Raw genomic sequence first — 21,182 nt, forward strand, 5'->3', positions numbered from 1 at the left:
TTCAAATTGTTTCTGAAATGTCCTAGCAATTTATACCTTTCTCACCAAGGGTTGCCAACAGGTCAAGAGGGAATTAAGTTGAAAGAGGCCATTTAGAACAGTGAACCTTTTGAATATTATGTGCAGAAGGAAGTAGGAACAAGAAAGCCATGGTGGACAGGTATTGTGATGGTGTGGAGGGAGAGGGGTCAGCAAGAGGTGGTTGGGCATACTTGAAAGAACACATCAGAACCCAAGTGAGATGTCCATTCCAGTCTTGCCTCTGAAGGGACAACCGGAATAAGTCTCTAAGGTCTTTGAGTCTGTTCCTTCATCATCGAAAAAGGAGGAGGAGTGCTTTCTGAGTTTATTCGGGCCCTCATTTTCTCCCAAAGCAGGTTTGTAAAGATGAAATGTGAGTCTTTACCAGCTCTAAAATTCTTTATTTTTTGGAACAGTACCTTTGTGTTCAGAGAAAATAAAAAGGGGGTTTCTGCTTATCCTGGTTGTGTTTTGAAGGGACAACCTCCTTCTTTATAAAGCTGTGTTACTAATCTCTCTTCATTTCAATAAATGCTAAGCCTACACCTCTCAATCTATCATCTTTCATAAAATTAGGAGTAAACTGGAGAATGTTAAAAGTATAAGAGATTCCTGACTCCCTGTGTGTAAATTTTTAAAACACTTATTTTTAGATGATGTAACATAGATGGTATGGATCTGCAATAGCATTAAGCAGCAGCAGGTGAATCATACAAACCCTGACCTTAGGGAGGTGGAGGCAGTAGATTTGGCTCTGTGGGGTGCAGTGATTTAACAGGTGGCAGCCGGGGAACGGAGCTAGAGTTCAGAAACGCTCTACTCAGGCTCCCCAGTCATCAGCAAACCCTGTGGGCAGGTGGTCAGTTACCGGTCAGCTCAGTGTCAAAGCCATTTGTCACTAGAAGCTTCCTCAACATCACCAGAGAAGAACTCTGGTCACTGAGAGAAGACTGGTCAAGAATAAATAAGATGCCCAGGTATTTCCTTCCTTTCCACAGCAAGCAAACTAGAGAGGATCCTCCAGGTGTGCAGGAATTGGAAGCATTAATAGACACAATCCAGAAGCAACTGAAAGATCACCCATGCAAAGACAACATTCACGAAGCATTTCAAATTTATGACCAGGAAGCTTCAGGATTTGTCGACAAAGAAAGATTCTTTAAAATCTGTGACTCTCTCAACCTCCCGATTGATGATTCCTTGATTAAGGAGGTCAGTATGAATTGTTCTTCTGGGTAGATTGCAGAGGCTGTGAACACCTGTTTGTTCTCTTCCAGAGGCAATTTATATTTTAATAGGAAAATTTAAGATGTTCAAATCAGATCTCTTATTCGGCCCTGGTTATGATGTTTCCCCTGGATTCTCACATTGGGGTTCTTTGCTAATGGCTGCTGAAAGGGCCTCTCTTTAAGTGTGTATGGGCTAGATGGCACACAGTGGCTGATAAGCCATATCCGGTTGAAGGAGGGCTACAGAGGTGATCCAAGAGGGGCAGCCCTGAGGGGAGACTCAGAGGAAACTAGATTGAGCAGGAGCCTATGACCCCCTTGCCAGCCAGTGCTTATGTTACCCAGCAGGATAGCTAGCCTGGGAGAAGGTGTGACCACTGCCAGGTGGCAGTGGTTTCTGCCAGTAAGGGGACACACATGGCCAGCTGCAAATGGAGAAAGGTCATGGACATTCTCCTGGAATTTTCATGAGTGAGTGGAAGAGGGTTTCATTAGAAATCCCTTTAGCCAGAGCTTCCCTGGAACCCAGAAGAAAATTTCTCCCACAATTGCCAATGACTATGACTTATCATGGAGACTCCTCGCTGATAAAAACCACTGCCGTAGACCTTCTTAAAGATCTTTTAGCAAAAAGGGGATGTTTAGAAGTGAAGACTCATTTAGGGGAGTCTGTCCTGTGGTGCTGTAGGGCCTAGGTTGGAGATGAGGATTTTTCAGATACTGGAACATCGGCAAGGGAGGGGCGAAGATGGCAGAAGAGATGTGTTCACTTGGGAAAATGCCCATTTAGCTTCCCAAAGCTCACATTGACAGCTTGCCCGCTTTTGATTTTTAAGTCATTTGTGCTGTGACCTTGACATAGGAGGAACTGCAGTCAGCGGGCAGTGAGGTGGGGAAGGTGTGGGTGGCAAGGATCTGCACACATAAAGGTAACCACAGCAGGTCACTACCACTACCCTCTACAGTTGAGCATCAGGGGACATGGTTTGAGCAATGATGCACTGCTTCTCGGCCTTTTGACTAAGACCAAGTGAGCAGTGACCTAACTAGATCCTTCTGTTAGGCTGTGATCACAGCAGCTTGCTATTTTATGAGTTTTACTCTGCGCAGACTGGTGGACAAAGCTCATATTTGAATATAAAAATAATTAAAAGTGCTCTAGAAATGACAATGTTCTCATAAATGTTAGTCCTGAAGTCTCAGGCGGGCCATTGCCTCCCTCTGAGCTTCAGCTTCATTAAGTTGAAGATGGGGATGACATCTGGCCTCCCTGCCCGGTTCACAGGAGCATCTTAGAGACCGCTGATAGGGACTCCGGCCTGGCTTCCAGGGGCTGCGGATGGTTATTGCTAAGCGCGCCCTGCAGCTCTGTGTCACCTGTTCTGTGCTCTCTCCGCAGCTGATCAGGCTGTGCTCTCACGGAGAAGACAAGATTAACTACTATGACTTCGTGCGTGCCTTCTCAAACTGACCTGGCTGACGAGAGCACGCAGGACGAGACTTTGAGGTTAGCCCTACGTTTTGAAACACCTTGTGCTTTTCATAGAGGCGTTTACAGGGCTCTTAAAATTCTGCTTTTTGGTTCTTAGATTTCAATCCTACCTAAGTCTAAATTAAAATTGGGTCTTTTAAGAGCTAAGATTGGTGCTTTATTTAGGGGAAGGAGGGGGTATTGTGATGGTTAATTTTGTGCATCAACTTGTATGATCCACGGGGTGCCCAGACTCAGACATTTTTCTGGGTGTGTCTGTTTCTGGATGAGATTAACATTTGAATCAGTAGGCTGAGTGAAGCAGCTTGCCCTCCCTGCTGGACGTGGGTGGGCCACATCCAATCCATTGAAAGCCTGAATAGTAAAGGCTGGTCCTTCCCAAAGGAAGAGAGAATCCCTCCTGTCTGCCTTTGAACTGTGACCTCAACTTCTTCCTGCCTTAGGACTCCCACTAAACAGTGGCTCATCCCAGGTCTCGCGCCTGCTGGCCTGGCCTGCAGACTAGAGCTCCACTGTCAGCTCTCAGGGCCTCCAATTTGCTGAGTGTGGATCTTGGGATTTGTCAGCCTCCATAATCATGTGAGACAATTCTTTATAATAAACTTCTTTCTCTATTCATATATTCCACTGGTTCCGTTTCTCTGGAGAAAGGTATAGAATGCTTAATACAGGTATAGAATGATTAAGAGCAGAAGGAAAGCTAAGAGAAGCACCATTTGGGGTGTTGGAAATAAGCACTCAGTACTGCTGTTGCTGCGAGCCGATGCCCCCCCGCCCCACTACCACCACGTACCTGCTTACCCCAATATTGTAGGGAAATTCACGTTCTCACTAGTAGAAAATGGAAAAGAATAGGAGTGTGGTACAAATAGTAGGTTATACATTGTTTCACGAAACTTTTGTTTCAACTGAGCGTGTGTTTACTGGGTCCTAATAGAAAACATATTCCTTGATGTGAATTATAGTTTAAAAATATATATAGATAGAAAAACGCTGCTTTTCAAGAGCCTGGTTTTGAGATGGGAGGAAAAATAGTTATTAGTTATCTAATGAACTCTGCCTCAGCTTTTTAGAACCAGGGCTGTTTCCAAGTTAAAGTCCACCACTACCCCCATCTTTATAAGTGCTAGCCCAGATTCCTCCCTTCTTCCTCCCTTGGGCAGTGGTGTAAACGACTACTTCCTTTCCTACTTTCGGTCGGTATCTCAAGACCTCATTTTTAAATGTTACCCGCAGTCACTTAACTATTGAAAGCCTAAGCTCTGAGTATTCAGAAGTCCATTTCAGTCTAAGGTAAAAATACTAAGCTCTATACCCTGCTTGCCCAAGCTGAGAAGCCTGTGTGTGTGTGTGTGTGTGTGTGTGTGTGTGTGTGTGTGTGTGTGTGAGTGAGAGAGAGACAGAGATGGGGGGGAGGGGAGAGGGTGGGTGCTAGGATAGGTACAGTGAGTTTGTTCTTCCTTCTGGTTTCTGTTCCTTTTGCCCCCATCTGGCCGTCCCACTGCTTCTGGCCTTTGCAGTACCTGGGAAGGGAAGGGAGGAGATACCAGAAGAGGAAGAGGGCAAAGTCTTATTTCTGTGGCAGGTGGAGTCAGGGTTTTGAGCATGTCATGTGCCGAAAGGCTGGCTCTTGCTCTCTCCCAGGGCAGCTTTTGTGAGTTCTTAGGACCCTTTCCCACAGGAACCTCCCAGTGCACCATTCTCGGTACAGATGCCCAGTCCCCAGCGCACCTGGTCCAGCAGTACATTCCCTCCAGGTTCCTCCTCATCCCCTTGGAGGCCTATGCGTGGGGGTCCCCGCGGGCTTACCCTTCCAGGGCCTTCACCCTGACCCAGTGTGTCCATCTAGATGGCTCAGCTCAGCTGGTCCCTCTCCTGGAGATGCACCATAGGTGAGAATCAGATACCCTAAATCTCACATGCTCTGAACTCCAGGGGACACGTGTCAAACCCAGAGTCTGTCAAAGCACCTTCCTCACTCAGCTTGTAGCCCTACAGCATCTCTACAGCCCCTTTCAAGAAACCACACCCCAGTAACTTCCCCACAGCCCTTGCAAGAGGGAAGGTCACAGAAGTTTGGATCCTCAGTCTTCCATGGACCGGCACCGACTGCAGCACATGGAGATCCCCACCACCTTCCATCTGTGGCCGAGATGGAGACCTCAGGAAAAAAGCCATCCTACCACCTTTTGCGGTCCAGGCTCTGAGCCCGTCTAACCTCGTCTGACAGTTCTCCTTTGGTTCCCTGTCCCAGCCCCATGGCAGCGGGGAGCAGGATGAAAAAATGTAAGCCCCACTGTGAAGGTCAGACGTGGCCCCAGAGGACGGTCCCGAGCACGGCGGGCAGCATTCACACACGTCGCTGCAGCTCACGGTCTGCTCCTCGCTTCCAGCCTTAACCAAGACAGATGCTTGGGATCTGTCTGCCCTGTCCCCTGGGACAGACCACTTCCCAGAAGACCAGAGCCAGCAGGTCATGCTGGGGTTGCACACTCCCCACTCAGACCCGCTGATTTCCACACGACAGTTGAGTGGAGGAGCCACACACATATATCCTTCTCCTAGTGAATTCCGGTGGTGCCGCAGCCATCGGACGTCACCCAGGCGACAGTCCCACCCAGCACCCAGCACCCAGCTGGGGTCCTGGCTCAGGTGATGGAAGAGCGGAGCATCCGCCTGCAGCAAGCAGTATCGTAGGGAGGAGCATTGGCCCCGTGTGAGGGGTCACCAGGGAGGGGAGACAAGCGACCTCACTACTAGCGTCCGGCCCAGAGGCCAACAGTGCAGCTACCCACTCTAACTGAACAGTGTGCACCGGGTACCTTAGAGTGGCTTATGCACTTGGGGCTAGCAAAAGCTGCCCTGACGGCGAAGAGTGCTCCGAGTTAGCCACTGCTCGGGCTCTGGGCCTGGACCCAACTCTGTCTGTCGCACCAGGAGGCCTTGAAAATACCATCTAATTACGGTGTATCAGACCACAGCTATAGGCTTGGAGGGTATTTGGGACCAACAGGTGGAGAGATCTCTAAATGTTTCCAGAGAATCAAGGGTCCCTAGGGTGAGTGACTCATTAATATCCTGCTGGCACCTGAGTACATGTGTTCATAAAAAAAAAAAAATTGAATGCTTTACTTATACCATGAACTGAGCCTCACTATCCCTCAAATCTCACCACCACCACTCCCTGCAAAAACAAGCAGCAAGTACACAGCCTCCAGAACTGTGGAACACAGATGAGCAAACAGCTCAAAGGTTTACTGCCCAAGGTCACCTAGCTGCTTATGGCAGAGTGGCACGGAAACCCAAGTCTGCCCCAGAGCTTGGCCTCTGTGGGTGTCATTCACCTTCGCCTCAGGTGAATGCATCCTGTAGAATCCTCATGCGCGGTGGGTGTAAACCACCACCTATGACTGCACTCCTCTCCTGAGATCTCTAAAGATGGCTCTGGAAAGCTCAGACTGCTGCAGGCAAGAGCAGGCCACAGAACGGACACCAGCAATCCGCCACCCCCCCTCCCCGTCATTACTAATACTATTTGGCACCAACTCTAATATTTTACACGCATGCCTGCTTCCTTCTCTAAGCCTGGGACCTCACAAGGCAGCATGAGCCTGCGGTGCTTCCCCGGGGAGCTTGTCTGCAAACCCTGTGTCAAAACTCCTTTCCACTTTTCTGCTTTATGGTTACAGACTCAAAACTGCCTATCACTACCTAGCACTCGAGATAACTTTTCTCCATCCTTGATTCTAATTCCCTCATCCACATGACCAAAATGAACAAATACAGCTCAAGAAAGATCCACAAGAAAGGATTCATAGTGAAAAACAATGTAAATGAGACTAAAATTGACAATTATTTTTCAAGTGAAAGCAAATGGAAGCATCCAGATTAAAAAGGAAGAGAAGGAAATATTAACAGACGATTAGATGGATAATTCTATGCCTTTTATTCAGTTATTTCAAAAATATTTGTTGATTTTTCAAAATGTACATTTAAAAAAAATCCATACAAAACTGTAATTTGTTTTAAAACCAGACAGAAACTGTGGAAAAGGCTTTTGAAAAAAGTTCACTGAAAGTAAAAAGAACCCCCCCCCCCCCAAAACAAAACAAAACCTTTTACATGAAAGCATAAATACGGCAGGTACAAATTTTCCTTGAGTTCCTTGTTGAAATTTGGTCCATAACATGAACAGGCTAAAGTAGAAAAACAAAGACAACTTGTCCACGTTTGCATTATGAGTTGCTCATGGCACCAGCAGCCTCAGCTCATCCTTCAGGTGTTTATTAAACAAGAAGTGAAAAATGAGGTGTGTGGTCTCATCACATAAACACTCGCGTCCGTACCCAAGGAAACGGTGGTACTTCAGGCCCAGCCAGCTCCTAGCAGGTGAACAGGGCTGCTTCTCAGAACAACCTCCTTCCTCTCCACACAAACAAGAAACTCTAGAATGCTTTTAGGCAGAACGACGGTGACATCTCAGGTGTGACAAGAGATCTTATTCCCAGACACCTATTTAATGCCCCATCGTAAGGATGGTGGGATTTTTTTTTTCCTTTTCATCAGAATTTTGTTAAACTATATGGTGATGCTACAGTGTTCTAGAAGAGTGCCACAGAAACCCAGCCAGGACGAAGACAATGACAGCAACGAAGGGAAAGTGGCACCCATTTCTTCTGTAGGGGATGACGACCACCCTCCCCCGGGGCCCTTCCCTTCCCGACTGCAGGGTGTTTGGGGACAGTGGGGCCCGTGGAAAGACCACTGGCTGGGAGAGTTATTGCACAACCCGGAGGAGCAAGGCAGGCAGCTGCTGCTAACATAGGGAACACTGAATTAGGAGCGCCAAGGAATTCTGCAACAGCCAAATGAGACCCACGGTCAGCCCAGGCTCTGTGAGCAAACACTTGTGACTGGGAAGTAAAAGTAAACACCTTTATTGTATCAGCTGGGGGTTGAATGGGAAGAGGAGGTTATAGCCAGGCTACCTTTCTTTTTAATCTGGTGGGCTGGGGCGGGGGGGGGGGGCGCTGGCCCCTTGAGGCCTAGTGCTCCCCGAGGTCTCTGGGCCTCCCACCCCAGGTAGGAGGTGCGGGTGCCTGCAGCTGGGCTGTTGGGGCTTCTGCAGCCACCCACGTGGGCCAGAAAGCCAACACGAGGGAGAAACCAGGAACAAAACCTACAACATACTCTGGACCCCAACACCATGGAGGGAGGGGACTAAGACCAATGAAGCCAAACTGTCACAGTCCATGTCCCCTCTACGAGTACATGTACCAGGGTCCAGGGTCACATGACAAACCATGCTCGAGGCCTGGCTGTGTAGGGGGGTGTGGGGAGGCCACCCAGCACAAGCCAAGGCTGGAAGACTGTGCAGCAAGTAAGGCACTTCTTACATAAAAAGGCTGAGGGTCTGCTCAGGAAAGGAGCCCTCAGGGGTCACCGAGCACAGGGTCAGCCCGGGACGCAGAAGTCCCAATGCTTTTCTGAGGCCGCTCTACAGAGAGGGAGTGGGCCGGAGGGGAGGCAGCTGCCCTCCATGGCTGGGGACACCAGAGTGAAGGGAGGCGAGTCGGTGAAGACTTCCTCTCGGGGCCAGCTGGGCCGGAGAGGGCCTCTATTGAAGTTTCACACGGTCTGACGATGACCCGGGTCCCCAGTCGTGCCCACAGTTCCTACTGAGGGGCAGGGCCACGGGCGGGGGAGGCAGCAGGAGGGAATAAAGACCACTCTGTTGTCCTGCCTCCGTCAGGGAGGAACAGGGAGCCGTGACATTCGACATTTGGGAATGAAGTCCGTTCCCTTGGGTCTCTGAGGCCTGCGGCCGGGGAGGAACACTCGACCAGGAAGGCTAAAACCTGTGAAGGAGATCCAAACCAAGCCTTCCATGGCCACATGGGGCCTGGCAAGCCACTGCAAATTTTAAAAGGCATCCAGGGAACAGAATTTGCTCCTGTGGAATCTTGGGAGGGGGTATCCTCTGCCCCTACCTCTCCTTCACCACTTAGGAAAAAAGCCCAAGGGTACTGAGGAAGGAGGTCTTTAGAGGAGAACCCAGACGCGCACTCCCCCGAGAACACCCAGGCCAGGCTTCAGGGGTCTCTAGGTGCCGAGGGATTCCAGTCAAGAGAAGCACCTGCAAAGTGGCCAGAGCCACAAGGTCTATTTTGGTTTCTGAAACGTTAGTGAGCTCTGCCTTGGGAGAGAAACAGAAAAGGCTCCTGGCAACCGTTTAGGTCTGGTGGCCTCCCCCTGCCCCCAGCACACAGGGTGAGAAAGCACTAGGATGGGGGCGGAGCAGCTCCCCTCCTGGCTCTGCTTACACCCAGTTTCCTCCAGAAACTTCCCTACCTTCAAAAAGAACACGTGTAACTTATTAATAGTGCAGTTATCAGAGCCTGATGGTAAAATAACTCTCTCACCACCGAACCCCAGCAGCAAGGGTCCCCCAGCCCCACCACACGGCCTGCCTCTCCCGCCACTGCCACCTGCTCAGCCGCCTCCGCGCCCGGGCTGGTCAGGGGCGGTCTGGGCAGAGGCGGCTGGTGCTGAGGTAGATGAGCGTCTGTTCTGCTCTTGCCGAGCCCGCCTCTCAAACCTGGAGCTGGCCTGGCCTCCTGGGCACAGAACAGCGTGTTGAAGACCCACGAAGACAGCCAAGGTGGCCCGGTCAGGAGAAGCCAGCACAAGCAGCTCAGGACGAACGGGGGTTATTTCCGCCCCTGGCAACCTGCTCGGAGCCAGCCTGCCAAGCCCAGGCTCCGCTCTGAAACGTGGCGGGGATGCCAGTGGGGTGACAAAGCACCCTACAGTCACTCTCCTCGCCCCTGCCCTCTAATCATGCCTAAGGCCGGGCTGGTGACATGGGAGCCTTACTCATAGTCTCAGGGGTGTTGACATGGCTGGAAAAAAAAAAAAAATGACCCCTCAGCCCAGCACACACCCGTCCTCTGTGGAACAGAGCCTATGTTGGCCCCAGCCACTTGGGGGGTGGGGGAGCGGTGCCACCTCTGAACCACACATGCCACAGCACCAGACGCTTGCAAGAGACTTAGGGAACGTGAGGCCATGTGGTCTCAAGCAACAAATATTTAGGATGTCTATGGACGTGAGAAGGGAGGCCGTCTGACAGCACGCCTCGAGCCGCTCTCCCCACCTCCCGGCCTGCAGCACATGCGTACCTGCCAAAGCTGAACCGGGGCTCACCTGGGGGAGTGGCCCCTGGCGGGGAGCAGCACGCTGCCGGGACGCAGCCAGGGGAGGAACCGGGATGGGCGGTGTGGCCGATGGGGCAGGTGTGGAGGCTGCTGGCCTCACAGGGCAAGGTAGGGGGTGTGAACAAAACCACAGCCTGGGTGCGGGTATTTGGTCAAGTGGCTAAAGGGGGTCTTGGCTCATCTGCTGGGTTGACACCAAGCCACCTGCTTGGCAGCGTTCTGCTCTATGGCCCAGAGAAGCGTCAGAGAAGATGGGAGAAATGCATCTATCCAAAAATGCCATCCTGCTTCCTAAGGCTCCTCAGAGGCCAAGGGTAGCTCTTCCCGTTTCCACAGCCCTATCCTGGACAGAGAGGAGGGTATACGATGGTGTTCGGGTGCAAATCCTGCAGATCCTGGAAAATTAAATCTATCTCTGATATAAGCAACATGGGGAAGGGGAGTTGCCATGATGAAAAGGCCCATCTCTCCCTTTTGAGGATAATAATCCAAGGTTTGGCTTCTACTGTGATACCAGAATAGAGGACCAGCACATCAAATGACACCATCTCTACACCCACTGAAAACTGCTCCCCACACCTCAGCGCAGAGTTCAAGAGTTCTTAACAACTCTAAGAGCCTAAGAGCCTGACCCCTTCTGGAAGTCCTCCCCAGGCCCCATACAGACTTGGGGGCCTTGTCTTTGGGTGGAGAAGAGGGAAGGACTATGTGAGGGGCAGGGCGGGGGCCTCCCTGTGGCACCGCTGTGTCTGCTCATCTACCCTGTGGATGCATCTGAGTCAGTCCTGCTTTCGTACAGCCTAAAACGAGCAGGTACGCTCAGCAAACATCGCAGGGTGGCGACCACCATCCCAAAGCCACTTAACAGATAAGCGGGCGGGTAAGTAGCCGGGCGACCCTCCCTGCGGCACCAGGGGGGCCAGTGGGGGGACCTTGGGGTTCCTGCAGCAAGAGAGACGAAGCAGGCCATGAGGCCAGCCCCTCGCAGGGCCGCCTGCATCTGGGCTTCAGGACCCGCATCTCCAGACTGCTCTGTGAACTGTGGTTTAATTGGGGTTTGAATGCTGGTGAACAGTTGAAAAAGCAGCCCGGGCTGAAGAGAGGCCTAGGTCGACCACTCCATCACCTCTGCCACCATTACCTTTCCAGAAGAGCCTGCTGCCCTGTCCACTTTGTTCTTGCTCTAGAGGGTGGGAAGGCTTGTCCTCCTTCGGCATCTCCCCAGCAGAGTGGGGGCTGACTGGCCTCCATCCAGGACTGGCCACCAGGAAGCAGTCTTGAGTCACGGGACCCAACACAGTTACCACCACCTTTCAGGAGTCACAGGTCACCATGCCCAACAGTCAAATGCCCCGGCATTGCCAAGGGGCAGTGGCGCCACCAGGCCTCTGGACTGGAACCATACATCTGGGTTAATCAGCACCTGGAGATAATGATCCCAGAGGGCTGGTCTCTCCTCTCCTTGCCCCAACACGGGGGCCCCCCAGGGGCCTGCGACCAGCCCCGGGTGGAGGCTCACTGGCACGAGGCTTCTGACTTTGACAGGTCCTGGGGACTGATGCTGGGTGTTGGATGGCCGGGATTGCTATTTGAGCTCCCTCTCATTGTAAAAATCAGACACAGAAAAATTGCACAATACGGTGAAAAGTCAGGGGAAGCAGCCATGAAGGAAGAGAAAGAGGAGGCAAGCAGAGAGACAACAACGAGAGCCTGGGCTTCTAGAAACCCAACACAGCACAGAGGTGAGGACATGAGGTGGCTTGAGGGAGAGAAAGAAGAAGAGTTTTGGTTTTATTGAGAATGGTTTATGGAAGAGGAAGGAGAGAAAACCAAGAAAGAAGAAAGAAGAAAAGCCCCGTTCGAAGACAGGTTCCTGCTGCTTGAGACGCAGCATCAGGAGCAGGCGGGGGGAGGCAGTGGTGGGGGCCGGGCTCCCCACCTTCCTGCTGGGCGCCCACGACAGGATCCCTGTTCCGGCACTTTGGCCTCAAGGAGACTTGAGTTTCTTAGTCCGTGGGGAGGTCCCATTCTCCGCTTTCACCACTCCGTTTTCATGGTAACCTAGGAAGTGAAGGGGACAGACCGACGTGGTGTTTCCGCCAGGCTCCGCGCACACGGAGAGGGGCCTGGGGGCGGGGGCAGCACACACGGGACAGGTCAGGAGGTGTGTCTGAGGCGGCTCCCCCCGAAAAGAGAAACCAGCACACGGTTCCTGGGGGGCCCTGCTTCCCACAGGGTGACTCTGCCAGAGGTGGGTGGTCTCTGTCCTTCAGTGGAAGGGGGCAGAGGTGACATTCAGTGGTGACCTCAGGAACAGGCTGGGGCCTGTCCGCTTGCCCGCCCCAGCCTCAGGCTGGACCAGATCCGAGGTGGAATCCCACAGATGCCACCAGTGGCCTCTGTTTCTCTCGGCGCCCCACAGGGCACCAGCCACTTTAGCAACCACTCCCAGGGAGGAGAGAACGGAGAGGAGGAAGCAGAGGCTGCAGGGACAGGTATTACTCAGAGGCCCAGTACTCCTCTGGCAGAAAAAACTGTGCTGTCATTCTATTGTTGTCGAAAACCCCTCCCTGTGCGTGCTCAAAGTCATTCGGGCTGCAGCCTCGCGCCCCACATCCACTCCCAGCCAGGCCTGACGCGTCACACCCAGCCGTGCACGTGTCTGCTTCAAACACACAGGAGCCCTTGCCAAGCAGGCCACACCTGGAGCAGGGCAGGTGAGTCAGAGAACAGAGCCTGGTGCAGACAGGCCCCCGGGCTGGACAGAAAGGGCCAGGCTGGCAGTGGCCTGGGACCTGGGACAGGCGGTTACTGGTGTGTGGCCAGGGCCAAAGGAGAAGTGGGTGTCCCACCCCTGCTGCCCACCCAACACTGTGTCACCTTGAGTCATTCGTGGAGACAGAGGAGGAGCCTGTGGCCTGGGAGGCAGGCGCAGGCTGAGATGCAGAGCAAGAGGGCAGGCGAGGACAGAGCCGCTGTGCCGCGCAGAGAACAGGCGACAGATCTTGGCTGGTGTTCAGAAGCCACTTCGAGGACACGCTTCCCGCCAGAGCTCCCCGCCCAGCTGCTGCCCTGCCCCACCGTGGCCAGGAGGGCTCCCTGCCTAGTCAGGGCCAGCCTCACCCACAACGGGGCCCTGGCCCACGCCCAGCCACGTGCCAGTCAGGCCCTGGCAGGAGCCGAAGAGCCTGGGCCCCGGGAAGGACAGACGAGCGGCAGGACTGGTCTGGGGAGAGCCTGAGGTGCCAGGTCTGGGCTCCTCCCCATTCATCCCAGACAGACTTCGCTGCTACCTGCCCGTGGGCCTGGCACTCACCAGATTCCCTCTTGATGAGCCTGGCTGGCAGTCTGGGGGCAGCCGGGACTCTCCGCTTGGCGCTCTGCTCATTCCAGTATTCCCGCCAATGCCGCAGCTGGGAGTGGATGAAGCGCCACATGAGCCAGGCCTGGGCGGCACACACCAGCAGCAGCACGCAGAGCCTGCTGGGGGGACACAGTGGCCCCGGGAGCCGAGGGGGAGAGACATCAGGCAGGAACCCTGCAGCTCCTGTGGCCGTCACCCTGGGCAGCAGCCTGCCCCTATCCAACCACCAGTACCAGGGAGAGTGGTTCAGAGCCAGCCTCAGCTCTGGCACACCTTGGGACTGGTGACAAATTGGGGGGCGGGGAGGCATAGAGACTAAGGAGGAGGAGGTGACAGACGCACGTCCAGCTCCATAGACACACTGCTCCCTGGCCTCTTTCGTACCAGTAGCACAGAACAGGACTCATTTAAGCTCCATATATATAGTGAAATAATTCAGATGAACTGAATTAGGATACAGCAGAATGATTCTAGAGGAGCGGCTTCCCATCTAACATGCCACTTAAAAGCTGAGCAACACGGGACAAATCACAGGCCCAAGGCTGGTGTGGAAACACAATGGCTTCCTCCCTGCCACTGTGGAAGGCCACCGGCCCAGTGCTGAGCACATCACTGCGAAGAGTCCCCAGCGTGGTTGTCACGATCTACTGGGAGCTAGACGTGATCCTGATGGTGCCCCAGGAGGTGCTGGACAAGGGTGAGGGGACTCCCCCATGGGGACCCTGACTGCAGTCCCCCCCAGGCCCGGCCTGGCCCGGCAGTGGAGATGGTGTTGCTGGAAGCAGAAGGCTGGTATTCCTTCTCCCCTCAGGCCTGCTGGCTAGAGATCTCCAGCTAAACATCAGTGTGTGGGAGACTCGGGGGTCTGTTGCCCCTTGTCCTTCCAAAGCTGTGCCGAGTTCAGGAGGCTCCTGGCAGTGCTCGGGGGCCTTGATTTACCTCCCTGGGGCTTGTTCCCAGCTCACCTGCAAAGTAAGGTGTTGAAGTTCCCTTTCTCAGGGTCAAAGGCCTGGTTTTCCATACGAGCAAGTCCAAAGCCAATGGCCAGCACGGCGAGTGTGAGGATGAAGAGGCGCGTGATTCCAAATACAGCAGCCCAAGCATTAAACCTGCTCATGGAGGTAGAAAAGGGACTGTCAGACTTTAGGGCCAGGGAGGGAAATGTCACCCACTTCTCCAGAAACAACTCTAAGTGGAAAGAGCATGCAAGGGTAGCTGAGTAGGATGTCTCAGGATCTTACTCTTTTTAGAGTAAGATGCTCTAAAAATTAACCTCGGGGGTGCCGCCTACAGGTAAGGGGCAGTTTATACCCAGGGCAGGACCCTCCCATCAGCCAGGCCTCGCCTATGGCACCTCCGAGCAGGCCCGCCTGCCTCACACCACTTACAGCTTCTCGTTGTTCTCGTCTGCAAAGTAGAAGAGTCGAGCCATGTGGAAGAGGAACTCGGTGGAGTACTGCAGCAGCAGCAAGATGAGGCCCAGGCGGCTCAGGCTGGGAGAAACAGACAGGCCTCACAGTCCCCCCAGGATGCCGCAGAGAGCAGGGGCCAGGCCATGGCCCGGCACCCTGGGTTCCATGCTTCCCACGCCTGCTTTCCCTGGCTGGCCCTCCTCATCCTGTAGGATCCAGTTCTGCTGTCTGACCTTTAAGATAATACCGAATCCCGTGGCCATCCACCTGCCCTATCTGGGTCAGGAGCCCCTCCCTGCTCCCACAGTGAACCTAGCTTAGGCTCTCACAGCACCTGTCACCCTTATGCTTCCCCTGCCCCGGGACCAAGCACATAAAAGGTGCTCAGAACAAGTGGCTGAGTTTTGCATGTAGAAATACAAGGCATTCCTACTGTGTGGCTGTTCATTATCCAAGTCTTCATGGCTAAGAGGTACACGAAGAAGCAAGACTTCGACATAATGCAAAAATATGTGCTAATGAACCAACCTCTTAAAAAATGAGCACCGCCCACTCAGACATTCCCCCTCTGCTCAATTCCTGGCACGGTGTTGTTACTGACTTTCTTAGGCAGTTGGCTACCGACAGTCAACTGTAGTTCAAAGAAATGCAGAAAGACTGCAAAGTCCAATTGCAGATCCTGCTGAACATGCAGGGGCTTCAGGAAGTAAGATAATGTGGGAGTGCTCTGACAGGCAGTGCTAACTACGGCTCCCGCCAATTCCACCCAATAAGACCAAGGCAGGGCAAGGCTGACTGGGAGGGTGGCTAGATGTGAGGATGGTGGAAAGAAGGATGTGAAAAGTGGCCAATGTCTTCACATGACCTGGAAAGTCCAACATGGTCTTGCCTATGACCTTACCTCAAACCTGAGTCACCTCTCAAGAGTTCCCTCCCCATGACAAAGGTGCCAAGGAGACAAGTCAATCTCGTGCATTACCCAGCTCTATTATTCTCATCGCTCTTTCCAACATAGGAAACTATTTTCTTTCCTTTCAGCATGGAGTCCAATGTGGGGCTTGATTTCACGACCCTGAGCTCATGACCTAAGCTGAAATTGAGAATTGGACACTCAACCAACTGAGCCACCCAGGTACTCAGAAACTCAATTTTCTTAATGACCTACCACCTGCTGGAATGGACACCCCAGGAGAGCAAGACCTTGGACTGCATTCACCCAGATGTGATAGCAGCTCCTAAAGCAGCACCTGGCCCAGAGGAGGAGCTCAGATATGTGTTGAGTGAGGAAGGCCTCTAAAAGTTAAGCTCTTCACCAAATCAAGGCCCTGCATCAGTCAGAGATCGGTCTTCCCTGGGAAATCTTGTAGTTAAGGGGTTCTCCTTTCCCCACATTCACTTCTGCAAACCAGAACAAGGATGGAAGAGAAGAAAGGTCATGGTCCCTACGTGAGCACAGAGGCGGCTGTGCCAGCATCACTGGGGAATGGAATGGGCCTCATTTTGGAGGATCTGCTGCACTCTGCCCTCTTGGTTCTATTCTGATTCCAAAACAAGGATCACAGGACTCTGCCCAAACAGGGTCAGATGCCTATCCATCTCCTTCCCTAGGACACGTCAGATGTGGAAAAAAACAGACTTTACTTTGGGAGGAAGAGTGATGATACAGTAGGGACCTGATAGCAGGCAGCTTTCTCCGAGGTCCTGCCTGCACAGCCTCACCTGTGTCCTTGCCACACGCTGCTGGGCACAGCACAAGAGCAGAACTGGTCCCCCCAATATAGCCTTTGCGCCCCCAAAGGCTGAACCAGGAGCTGACGCCATTTCAGCCTCCAGAGACAAGAGAGCAGATTCTAGAGCTGCCTTCCTTTTAACTCCATTACCCCAGGTCGGCCATCCTCACAGGACACCAGCTGTGAGGACCTTGGGGACGATGGACCTGAGGACCTCCAGGGAGCCTCGCAGAAAGTTATACAACCCTCAAAATGTTGGCCCAGAGAAAGTGCAGAGTGTTCTCCTATCCCACATGGATAAAGCTTAAGAAAATTCCAAGTTACCAATGACATATCCTACTCATCAACAGTATTCTTTTTTAAGCGACATTTAAGGCCAAACACTACAGCAGCTCCTTCAACTTCAAAGCGTTGGTTCAAGTGCCAACGTCCCTCGAAGCCTTCCCTGGCTCCACATCAGGATGAGTTAGTCACGCTTCTGGGTTCCCATGGCAGAGGATACATACTGTAGCATGGCACCTGTCCCACTAAGCAGTCCTCACCTGTGCCTACAGCAGTCTCTCCTGTTGGGCTAGGCATGAAGCACTAAAGATACAGGAATCACCACCTGTGCATTCCCAGGTCTTAGCACAGTGCTTGGCAAACAGAAGGGGTCTAATAAATGCCTCCTAATTGAGCGCATGTGTGGAGAGACACACGGACATAAAAGGGCATGGAAATGTGACCAGCTCCGAGGTCATACTCACTTTAAGAGGTATGCTCCAGCTATGTGGACCAGGTACAGACAAATGTATTGGAGCTGGCGGGGAATTTCCTCCTGCAAACAAGAGAAGCAGACGGTGAATGTGCTCATTCCCTAACTGAAGATGCAGGAATGGAGGGGAGGTCCAGGGGGACGAGGGGGACCCTGGCAGGGCTGCTCTGACACAGCCAGTCCTAGATCATGCCAGAGGCCCATGTGCCAGGCTGCTGGAAAGTGAGAGGGCAAGGCACCAGCTTCAGGTCCATGGGGTTGGATGGGGTTGGATGGGGTTGAGAAAGCAGAGACAGGGACTAGGGAACAGGGCTCTTGGAAGTAATTCAGAGGGAGGCTATTTAAAAAATAAATAAGGGCAGCCCGGATGGCTCAGCGGTTTAGCACCGCCTTCGGCCCAGGGCCTGATCCTGGAGACCGGGGATCGAGTCCCATGTCGGGCTCCCTGCATGGAGCCTGCTTCTCCCTCTGCCTGTGTCTCTGCGCCTCTCTCTCTGTCTCTCATAAATAAATAAAACCTTTAAAATAAATAAATAAATAAATTAATTAATTAATTAATAATAAATAATAAATAAATAAAGACTGAGAAAGGCAAAAAACCTCTGCTCTGCTATCCAGAAGACAAGAGGCAGACCTCTTCAAAGAGAGGTGTCCAGTGTGGGAGGCAGGAGAGGCGGTGGTGGCCTGTTCTCAGGGAGGGTTCACTGGCTCAGCGCTTTGCACAACCCGCTGACAGGCCTCGGGTTACCACCCAGCTCCCTGCTCCTAGAGGAAGGCTCCACAGCTTAGCACTGGGAATAGCATGGGGCCGGGGGGAGGGGAGGTCACAGGGCTTCCTGGATGGGGAATACTCACCTTCCGTACCTTCTGGAAGTACAGCTCAGGAAGTGCGTGCAGCCAGTAGGCCAGCTGACACAGGTAGAAAAACTTCACCTGGAAGCTGGAGACAAGGGAGGGATGAGTGAACTCCCTGCAGGTACTCCCTATGCACGGGGGAGGGGCGGGGGGGAGCACTGTGGGAAGAGCCGGTCCAGGAGCCAGAGGGAGGCCCTGAGCTGAGGGAACCCCGCTCCACAGATGAGAACATTTCAGGGGACACAGAGTCCATGGAGGGTTACAAAAATGGTGAGAATACCCTGGCTCGGAGAAGGGAAGGCGGAGCACGGACGATGAGGATGGAGCGTCAATATACTGATGAGTGAACAGAGCCAAGAAGCAAAGGTGGCCTCTCACTCAGCTTGAAGCCCTTTGGTGCTGGTGTTCTCAAGGGTCTTGGGAAAGGCAGGGAGGGTCTCCTGTGGGAGGCTGAGCCTCCTGGTGTCTGGGCAGCATGGGGCAGGAAAGGAAGGAGGTGCTGCCTCTGAAGGGGCACCAGCCATGCCAGGCTGGGAGGAAGACGTGCTGTGAAGGTGTGTGAGTCATCAAGGAGGTACAAGGCCCAGAGAACTTTACAGAGATGCTCTGCTTCCATTCTCCATCTCCGATGGTGGAGGGGCCTGCTATGGACCAAATGCATGTGTCTCCTCCAAATTCACACTGAAACTCAATCCTAACATGATGGTATTTGGATGTGGGACCTTTGGGAGGTGATTTAGTCATGAAGGCCAAGAGCTCATCAGTAAGATTCGTGCCATTGGAAAAGAGACCCCAGAGAGCTCCTTCTCCACGTGAGGACTCTGTGAACTGGGAAGCAGACATTCAGTGGACACCAAATCTGCCAATGCCCTGATCTTGGGCTTTTCAGGCTCTAGAACTATGAGCAATACATTTCTGTTGTATCATTTATAAATCGCCCAGCCTATGGTGTTTTGCTACAGCAGGCCAAGCCAAGATGTTATCTCTGTGATAGAGGCTAGCCCAAGAGACATTCCATTTTGAGATTCTCCAGTCAAGTGGCTCCCAGACAAGACTGCCTTCTATAATCCTGCGCCCTAAAATAAGCTCAGGGTATGAGCTGATCCTCATGCCAGTTGGCCCATGGTTTTCTGGCCACATGTTGGGATGAGGAAGCCAGTGGACCAGCTTGCTTCTCCCTGGAGACTGAGTCATGAGAATACTCACGGGAGGTACACATGTGGGTAGTCTTCCCAGAGGCTTCTTGGGTTTGTTAAATATCCTTCCTGTAGTGGGCAAGGAGAGACAGCATTTAGACATGTGGATATGAGACTGCTGGGCCAGGGGTCAGGGGCGCACCCAATTCCAAGCTGCCAAAAAGAGGATAGGATAGGAATCACAAAAATGAAGGATCTGTCTGCATGGGAGCCACCCAGCCCTCAGCCAGCTTCTTTATTGTGAAAAAGCCATAATATAAGAGGAAGAGCCCTAGTCTGGGGCCTGAAGACCTGCGTCTGGATGTGGGTTCAGCACTCACTGGCTGTGTCCTCTGGGAAACTTAGTCTCCCTAAGCTTCAGTTGGCTCATCTGAAAATGAGGATAAAAATACCCTCACAGGGTTATTGTTAGAAATAAATGTGATAGCTTATGTTTATGCATCTAGCATTATGCCTGGCATGCAGGCAGGCACTCAGGAAATGCCTGTAGAATGAATAAGCAAGTAGACTCTGGAATCACCATCCACTGGAAAAGCAAAAAGCCTAGTTTGGCTTTTCACATCACTATGAATAAGAAGAACACAGGACTGCACAGGCCTCCCTAGGAGGCCTCCTCTCATGGGCCTCTTTAAGTGTAACACCTACCACACTGTGTCACTTTCAAGAGATGTCTCCATTACTCAACAAGTGCCTTCATGCCAGGGTCTTATGCCCTTCTTTATACCTTCAGCACCTAGCCTGGGGCCTCTTATGGAGTAGGGGAGGTAACCTGAAAACCCTCCCTTAGCAAAACATCTAGAAATACTGGATGAAATCTAACAAGTATCTTTTAAATGCAACAGGTTTTTGCATGCAAAGGGATCCCAAAGGGATAGAAGGCTAAAAGCCAGAGCAGTAAGGGGAGGCTGGGACAACACAGAAGCCACTAGTCTGAACACTAGGGTGTTCATGCCCATGTGGGAACAGAAGATGGAGCCCTTAGAGGTGGAACCTGAGACCCTTGTATAAAATCAGGACCCCTGAAAGGCTATAAACTTCAAAAGAAGGTTAGACTAGAGTTTGCACTAGTTTGGGTTAGACTAGAGAAAGGGTAGACTTTAGTCTGACAACCAAAAAAGGGAGTTAAAGAAGCTTTCTGTCCATCCTGGGCTTAGGATTAAAAGCAAAATGTATCATCCCTTGAAAATCCATAACCCCAGGTTTACTTTCACATGGGTTTAGAGTTCAAATTTATACAACTTGTATGGTTCGAGCACCACCAAGCTAAGAAATTAGTATTAATAATACTGTGGGCCAGTGATACCACTGGGGCATACTCTCATCCAAAGATGCACAAGATTCTCATGCATAAAACCTTGCTGAGGATGAGTTTATGATCCAAAATTACAAAACGTAAGAGGAAAAACTCTTCCACAAGCAAGAGTTGGCTGACATTACAAGAACCCAATAAAAACTTGTTGGTTGAATGAATGAATCAATGATGAGTGCTTCAGGCAATTTCTCTCTTCCAAGGGAAGAGCAGGGCTCGATTTGTCCCTGAGAGGTTAGGACAGTATGACTCCATTTCAGAAACAGGGAAATGAAGGAAAAGACAGAAAGTAGCTCCTGAAATGAGATGCTTTTTCAGCAACATAGGTTGAAATCTGAGCTGGGCCACCAGCCTCAATTGAGGACAGTAACGTCAAGCCAGCTTCCTCAAGAAGTCAGCCACTGAGCTGGTGGCTTTGATGAGGAGATAGACACAAACATCACACCCTGGGACTAAGGTCAGGGGGTCAGCAGTGCTCTGGAGAAGGAGGAAGCCAGTATGGGTCTCAGGGAGAACACTGATTTACAGCCTAATAGATCCTCAGCTGGATTTCCAAGTGAAAGCTGATCCTCCCACCCGTGAGTCACTAAATGCCTTGGACGT

General features: G+C 52.1%; 2 protein-coding genes across 3 annotated transcripts in view; one reads left to right on the forward strand and one right to left on the reverse strand.

Annotated features, from left to right (window-relative positions):
• Positions 1–2,882, forward strand: part of EFHC1 (EF-hand domain containing 1) — a 63,556-nt gene extending 60,674 nt beyond the window's left edge. The window contains 2 exon segments of the mRNA XM_038554306.1: positions 1,020–1,233; positions 2,650–2,882. Of these exon segments, the coding sequence (XP_038410234.1) occupies positions 1,020–1,233; positions 2,650–2,721 (286 nt within the window). The 3' untranslated portion in view covers positions 2,722–2,882.
• A 3,782-nt stretch (positions 2,883–6,664) lies between these two features.
• TRAM2 (translocation associated membrane protein 2) overlaps positions 6,665–21,182 on the reverse strand; it is an 81,858-nt gene continuing 67,340 nt past the window's right edge. For both annotated transcript variants that reach the window (XM_038554309.1, XM_038554308.1), the window contains 7 exons: positions 19,281–19,339; positions 18,075–18,159; positions 17,212–17,282; positions 14,712–14,816; positions 14,289–14,432; positions 13,276–13,439; positions 6,665–12,020 (listed from right to left, as the gene is read on the reverse strand). In XM_038554309.1, coding sequence (XP_038410237.1) covers positions 11,947–12,020; positions 13,276–13,439; positions 14,289–14,432; positions 14,712–14,816; positions 17,212–17,282; positions 18,075–18,159; positions 19,281–19,339 — 702 coding nt within the window. In that variant the 3' untranslated portion in view covers positions 6,665–11,946. The remainder of the gene's footprint in view (positions 12,021–13,275; positions 13,440–14,288; positions 14,433–14,711; positions 14,817–17,211; positions 17,283–18,074; positions 18,160–19,280; positions 19,340–21,182) is intronic.

This window comes from Canis lupus, chromosome 12 (assembly GCF_011100685.1).
Source record: "Canis lupus familiaris isolate Mischka breed German Shepherd chromosome 12, alternate assembly UU_Cfam_GSD_1.0, whole genome shotgun sequence".
Classification (NCBI taxonomy): Eukaryota; Metazoa; Chordata; class Mammalia; order Carnivora; family Canidae; genus Canis; species Canis lupus.